The sequence below is a fragment of the Gadus macrocephalus genome, chromosome 11, assembly GCF_031168955.1.
Source record: "Gadus macrocephalus chromosome 11, ASM3116895v1".
Taxonomy (NCBI): domain Eukaryota; kingdom Metazoa; phylum Chordata; class Actinopteri; order Gadiformes; family Gadidae; genus Gadus; species Gadus macrocephalus.
This window is the reverse complement of record NC_082392.1, coordinates 19,257,963-19,265,462: the sequence shown is the minus strand read 5'-3', so window position 1 is coordinate 19,265,462 and position 7,500 is coordinate 19,257,963. Positions and strand designations below refer to the sequence as shown.

Here is a 7,500-nt window from a genome sequence, read left to right as displayed (position 1 = left end):
CACACACACACGCAAGCATACGCACACACACACACAAACACACACGCACACACACGCACACACACACACAAACACACTCATAGACACAGACACACACACACACACAAATACAAACACAAACACAAACACACACACGCTCACCCACACACACACATACATGCATGTTAAACTCACCATGTCGGGCCCGCAGGACGAGCCTTCGGCCGCTGGCATGAACTTGGTCTCGCACTTCCTCCCGACGCGATGGCACCACAGGGCCTTGCAGATGTCCTGCAGAACACAGAGAGGGAAACACATTGAGAGGATACAACGATCCACGCAAAGAGAGAGAGAGAGAGAGAGAGAGAGAGAGAGAGAGAGAGAGAGAGAGAGAGAGAGAGAGACATGGAGGGTGAGAGAGAGAAGGAATTCAACCCAACAATTTCCTGGTGGTTAAAAACACCAGGAGGAAGTAGTATTTAAAAAAAGGAAAACCTTGTCAGCTGCCCAGCACTAAGCGTTGGTCTCGCTAATGGGTGGACGTTCTTCGGACGGTTTTACAGCACTGTTGTTATGTTCGAAAACACGTTTTCTGACCCAATTACAGTAGTGGAATGGTACAAATCGTTCTCACGGCACCTGTTTATGGGGTCGATTTCATGAAGTGGTTCATTTGGCTTTTGACAGGGCTACGCGTTGGGATAATGATGGGAATGTAGGGAAAGGCCTTCCGGACAAGGATGTTTTGGGAAATGTATCACTGGGTTGGGGAATAGCTCGAGCTCCAGTTCTTGTCTTTATTTTTTAAGAGCAGTGATAACTGAGATGGCAGGGAAAGCACTAATGATGTATTATGACTTTTGACTTGGGGAAGAGAGTGAGACATACAGCGCCAATTTGGTCAGTTAACATTAACATGTGTCAAATAATGAGGCAGACTCAGTGGCATTTAGTGGAAGGATCACAAATGTGTTTATCAGGCACTATTGTTAGTATTTAACCCAAAACACTTTGCATTTAGTACATTTGTTGTTTTTATTCTTACACTGTTTTAAGTTTTTAGCAATCTGTGATACAAAAAAGTTTGTCTGGATTATTAAAGTTCTATCTTTACTCAGTTACCTTATCGTCAAACTGTGAAGCAATAGTCCCTCACCTGTGTGTTGCAATTTCAATTTGGGAAATTTCCCCACTCAGAAAAAGCTCAGGAGTAGTTAAAAAAACATGGCACGCTACTCAATCTTCTCCTTGTTTTTCCTTTTTTTTATCATTCCCTTTTTCTATTATGTCCACATTGTTACTATTTGAATGACTGTGTTTGGTTTTGACAGCTCAGTACAGATGGAGACAGGCACCCCTGCCCCCAACACATTTCGGCCAAAACCACATGGTGGAACCCATCCCAGGGCCTAATTGTGCAGATGTTTCTGAACGAGCATCGCACTTTTCCAGAAATCTTCCGAGCTTGTGCAAAAAAAAATAAAAAAAATGGAGGAAAGTAAAAGAAAAAATAAACTGACTTATATATGGTTTTATGAGGATAGGAAGGGACAGGAGGGAGATACAGAGATAGGAAGAATATAGTAACACAAGGAGAGCGGAAAAAGAAAGAAGGATAGGAAGAAATAAAGAGAAGGAAAGAAGGCAAGAAAGAGAAAGAGAGAAAGAAAATTTGAAAGATAGACAGTAAGTAAGAAAGAAGGAAAGAAAGAAAGAGATACAGAAAGAAAGAAAGAAAATGGAAAGATTGAAAGATAGGAAGGAAGATAGAACGAAGGAAAGAAATATGGAAGGAAAGAAAGACAGAGATAGAGAGAAAGACAAAGAGATAGAGAGAGAGAGAAAGACAGTGTGAGAGAAAGAAGAAAGAAAGTGACGGCATGAGACGAGACGAAAATGAGGTGTCGACAAACACAGAGATCTTAAAACATGTCAGAATGAAGGCCGTTATCAAGCTGCTGTGATTTCCATAGCGGGGCAAGGCGACCCCGCCCGCCCCCCCCGGACCCCCTGGAGAGAAGCTCTTGGCTCGACTCGTCGGGTCTTATCGCGGCGACGCCTGCCAAGCGCCTTTTGCAAAACACATTTCTGACACGCCGGGCTTGACCTGGCCAAGTTCTCTGTCTATTTATTTTTCTTGAGAAACAAGTGTGGGGAAAAGGTAGTGAGCGAAAAGGGAAAGGCTTCGCTGAGATCTGGCCTCCAGCGCACCTCGCCGCTCCGAGGTGTTCGCAGAGTGTTAGCGCAAATGAATAAAACATGTACAGCCGAGTCAGCAGAGTGAGACTGATCGCCGAGGAAGATCTATATCCATCCGTCCGTCTGCATGCTGTCTGTGAGTCTGTCTCCCTGTCAATCTAGTTATCCGTCTATCCCTTTCCGCAACCCCAGGGGTTTGCGGATGTTAACCGGCCTTCCTGTCTGCCTCTGACATCTCAGCTTTGACTTTACGTGACTTTTTCAATATTTTTTTACCGTAGACTAAACATATACTTACAACTAGTAGACTGTTGCATTAAATTTAAATGTTAACGTCAAAATAAAATAAAAAATGACTGTCGACCTCTCAGACTAAACGGACCGGCTACGTTGCTTCATGCGCGATGGCTGTACGGTAGCACCGGGCCTTTTGGGAACCAGTTTCCCCTCCTCGCCCCATGCCGAGGCCCCTCTCAGCGGGCGGCCAGACAATGGGAGAGCAGCGGGGAGAGATTCCCACTGGCACCACTCCAGTGTATATTTAGTCGTCTATCCCTGAGAGTATTTTGTAGTCGGCGCTGTAACTCTTTTCTCGTAACCCCAGTGTGTGTCTGGGATCCGCAGCAAAAGTAAACCAGATGAGTTATTTGTTTTACATGTGGTGCAACCTGTGTGTGTGTGTGTGTGTGTGTATTTGTGTGCGTTGTCTGTTCTATATTGTCATACATATGCATGGGAGTGAGAGACAGAGAGAGAGACTGAGACAGACAGACAGAGAGAGAGACAGAAAGAGAGAGAGAGAGCGAGAGAGAGAATTTATCGTTTGACAATTGCGAATAGGCCAGTGAAGGAACTTTCCCCTTTTTGTATCATTCTGTTTTATAGCTTTATCTACAGCCTCATGTGAATGTAACGCAATTCCTTTCCTGACATCGCAGACAGTATGAGGACTGAGGAGTGGTGGTAAAGTGGTAAAGCATACAAAGACGGAGACAATTTAGAATGTGAATCACTGAATGGATTTAGGAGCGTGCGTGAGGCAAGATAAGATAATGCGGAAAAACCCCCACAATGCAGGGAATCAGTATAATTCTTCCCGGCTTTATTTTACCTTCTTAAAATCCAGGGTGCAGAGTTTGGCCTTCTCCCCAAACTGCCATTTGCACTGCGTGTCTGCGTCGTACATCTCGCCTGGCAGCTTCTCTGGGTACTGGTACTCCTCCAACGCTCTGGGCTCGTCTGATAGACACAGGGCCTGGGCTGAACTGGAGGAGAGAGGAGGAGAGGGGACAGGGGGAGAGGGGAGAGGGGAGTGGAGGAGAGAGGAGAGGGGAGAGGGGAGAGGGGAGAGGGGAGTGGAGGAGAGAAGGGGAGAGGAGAGAGGAGAGGAGGTTAGTGAGGAGAGGAGGGGAGGTTAGAGAGGTGAGGAGGAGAGGAGGACTCAGAGGTCGATAGAGAGGAGAGGTGAGGGGAGGGGAGGGGAGGATAGAGAGAAAAAGGGGAGAGGGAAGAGGGGAGGAGGAGAGGGGAGAAGAGAGGAGGGGTGAGGAGGAGTGGGGAGTCGAGGAGAGGAGGGAGAGGAGAGGGGAGGGGAGGAGAGGGGAGAGAGAGAGAGGAGAGGTGGAAAGACATACGAGGGGAGGGGAGAAGGAGAGGAGACGGGAAGTTCGAAGTTGAGAGGTGGAAAAAGAGAGAAGTGGAGAGGAGAGATGGAGAGGAGATGAGGAGAGGGGGAGAGGGGAGGAGAGATGAGGAGAGGGGGAGAGGGGAGGTGAGAAGAAGAGGTGGTGAGAGGAAATTAGCGGTAGAGAGGAGGAGGAGAAGAGCAGATTATGAGAACATGTCTACCAAAAGTGAATCCATTACAATGGTGGCGGATTTGGGAAAATGGGCGAAGAGTGAGGAGCCAGAGGAAAGGAGGAGTGGGAGAGGGAAGGTCAGAGGTGACAGGGAAGGAGAGGTGAAGAGACAAGGGGAGGACAGGAGAAGAAAGCAAGATCACGAAGGACAGACGAGGGGGGAGGGTCTATAATTCATGTATCTTTAAACAACTCTGCTCATACACGACCTGCAGACCTAAACAAAACATTAGCTACGTTTTAACATGTCTTGTTAAGATAAATAATCGCCACCACAATCCAGTCCTTCATAGAGGCACAATTGTGTGAACCAGAATTAGCCCTCTAGGTCCTATTGTTTCTCGTGCGTCGGAGAGAGTGCCATGAATCGTTGCCAAGGCAACATAACAGGCTTGCCAAACTCCAACCCTGAGAGTAATGGTTTAAAGCCATCAGACACTCAATTACCACAGAGGACAGAGAGTAAAGGCTGGCCCCAATTTCTCATATACTAGCCCATTGATGCTTTGTGTGTGTGCGTTTGTGTGTGGGTGTGTTTGTGTGTGTGTATGTGTGTGGATTAGTGTGTGTTTGTTTATGTGTGTGTGTGTGTGTGTGTGTGTGTGTGTGTGTGTGTTAGTGCGTGTTTGTTTATATGTGTGTGTTTGCCTGTGTGTGTATATGTGTTTATATGTGAGTGTGTGTGTGTGTTGTGGTACGGGGGTTTCACCGGTAACTGATATCTTTAGTAACCGTACAGAGAAGTTTTACCGCTTAAACGTTGGAATAATATAACACAAAATATCGCAGGGAAGGCTTGAAATGGCACGCTAAGTTGGAAACATCCATCGTGTCAGTGAGTGGTCCTGATTGCTTTAGCAGAGAGCTAGACTGTGTCCACCCGTGTGTGTGTGTGTGTGTGTGTGTGTGTGTGTGTGTGTGTGCACGTGCGGGCGTGTTCGTGTGCGTTGCTTTTTGCGCGCGTATATTTTGATGCGTGTGTGTCGATTTTTATGCACTTTACGAGCCATGTGTCGAGCTATAGAGAACAATGACTGCGCTGCTGTCATTACTGGATCCTGTTCTGTTATCCCTTGTTAGCCACACGATATGTCACAGAGAGAGAAAGAGTCGGAACAACACATTTGAAACACATAAACACACATGGGGACAGGCACTCCAACAGATGGTCGTGAGATCCCGGGTTCCCTTGTTCTCCGGACCACCCTGGCTCCGCATGCCTAGCGGGATGGTTGCGAGCCATGCTTTCGGAGGAGTATGCTGTGTAGTAAGGCATGTCCCACACACCCATACGCAGCTGGGTCGTTGGTACGGGAGGAGGGAGAGAGAGAGGTGGGGGAAAGGGGGGCGGCCGCCATTGTTGCCTAACTCATCGTTTTTTAAACATCTCCGGGCACTTCCTGTGAACTGTGCTTGATTATCCGGATGCTGTCGTATTTGGAGTGACTTCCGGAAAGGACACTCACCTCTACCTCTCAATGAACCCATATAGGTTTCTGTTTCCATTTCCAATTCCATTGAGGGCATTTAGCAGATGCTTTCATCCAAAGCGGCTTACAATAGTTACGTTTGTCAGAAAAAAAGAGAAACAATGCATCGCATCCTATTCATCCAAAGCGGCTTACCATAGGTGCATCTGTCAGAAGAAAGAGAAACAATACATCACATCCTTACTGGTACTGTAAGGATGGTCATAGAACCAACTGAAAAAGCACTTACAATTGCTAGGTTAACCCATTCCCTGTATATAACAGAGATAGCTAGGACAAGATGTTTCACAATGCTACGTTTTTTTTGTGGCAGGGTGTACAACATACAATGAGTGTGTAAGAGGGGTGTGTGGGGCTGGGGGGGGGGTAACGTGGGACACTATGCAGAGGCTAGGGGAACTCTATTTCCGTGACAACACGCAAGTCCCACACCGCGCCCGGCTTCATCGCAGCCTTCGTCATCGTTTACCGAAGATAAGGAGCATATCCCAATATCAGGCCAAGACTCGAAACCAATCAACCATCGTCAGACCGCACCTCTTGTTTGTCTTCTCCTTGGCCGACGCTTTGGCTGAATAAATAGCGTTGGTCGTTTGTTCGGACCCCAGCGGGGATCCCCATTGGTCACATGGTGCGGGCCTGGCGCGTGACGCCGCAAGCGTTTTGTTTATTTATTCCTGCTGTTAAATATAGGGCTGACAGGCCCTAACGAGGATGAGGTCATCCCCAGCTCTAATAACCCCCCCCCCCCCCCCCCGACAGAATTTAGTGGAGGGCACCGTGCTCTGCCTATCTGGTTACACTAACCCACACACGCCCCGCGTTCAAGCAAACACACACACACACACACACACACACACACACACACATATACACACGGGCATGCACATTCACATACCCACAGGCACACGCACACACCCACACAGATCTGGCTTCGTCTTTTTCACGCGGGCACTCCTTTGCTTGCAGGGGAACATGCGTGTCCACATGCTGTTGGTAACACAAGGCCAACGGCAGCATACGGAGAACAGGGATATCAGACAGCCTGGCTGCTCTGACAGCTATATTTAAGACCTTTAGACACACACAGACACCCTCGCAAACAGACACACGTGCGCGCACACACGCACACGTAAACCCACACATACATATAGGCAAGCACACACGCACAGCCCAACAGTTGTTTTGCCATTTCAATGCAGCTTCTCACTACCCATGTTTTTCCATCTTTACTATGTGCACCACTGTTACCGTGAATCCTGCATTCTTAAATGTGACTATAATGTAACTAACCTGGCATGAATGGAATACACTGGGGGCTTCATTACATGGACTTTCACAGCCAATAGCAATGTCACTGCTAAACAGTACTAAGTGTTACTATTTAACACTGGAATGCAATGACCAACTAACGATGCATTGATCAGTATTGCACAGCATTGCCAGGATAGAGACCATAGTGCTGGAAGACAAGTGAAATAGGATTACTGGTGTGTGTGTGTGTGTGTGTGTGTGTGTGTGTGTGTGTGTGTGTGTGTTTGTGTGCGTGCATGTGTGTGTTTGCTTGTGTCTGCGTGTGTGTGTGTGCATACCTATAACCATGAATCGGTGTGTGTGTGTGGGTCTGTTTGTGTGTGTGCCTGCATGTGTGTGTTTGTGTGTGCATCTGAATCTGTGTGTGTGTGTGTGTGTGTGTGTGTGTGTGTGTGTGTGTGTGTGTGTGTGTGTGTGCGCCTGTGCGTTTGGGTGCATGTAAGTGCGTGCGTGCTAGTGTGCATGCAAGTGCGTGTGTGTGTGTGTGTGTGTGTGTGTGTGTGTGTGTGTGTGTGTGTGTGTGTGTGTGTGTGTGTGTGTGTGTGTGTGTGTGTGTGTGTGTGTGTGTGTGTGTGTGTGCCTGCGTGCGTGCGTGCGTGTGTGTGGCCTACTTCAGGAAGCGGCTGAGGTACTGTCGGCTGCAGGGCGACCAGGAGAAG

At 47.8% G+C, this 7,500-nt stretch overlaps 1 protein-coding gene across 1 annotated transcript in view; it reads right to left on the bottom strand.

Moving 5' to 3' along the window:
- LOC132467850 (A disintegrin and metalloproteinase with thrombospondin motifs 16) overlaps nucleotides 1–7,500 on the bottom strand; it is a 65,125-nt gene that overhangs the window by 32,068 nt on the left and 25,557 nt on the right. Inside the window, 3 exon segments of the mRNA XM_060065412.1 lie at nucleotides 175–270; nucleotides 3,290–3,443; nucleotides 7,453–7,500. The exon segment at nucleotides 7,453–7,500 is cut by the window's right edge and continues 90 nt beyond it. Of these exon segments, the coding sequence (XP_059921395.1) occupies nucleotides 175–270; nucleotides 3,290–3,443; nucleotides 7,453–7,500 (298 nt within the window).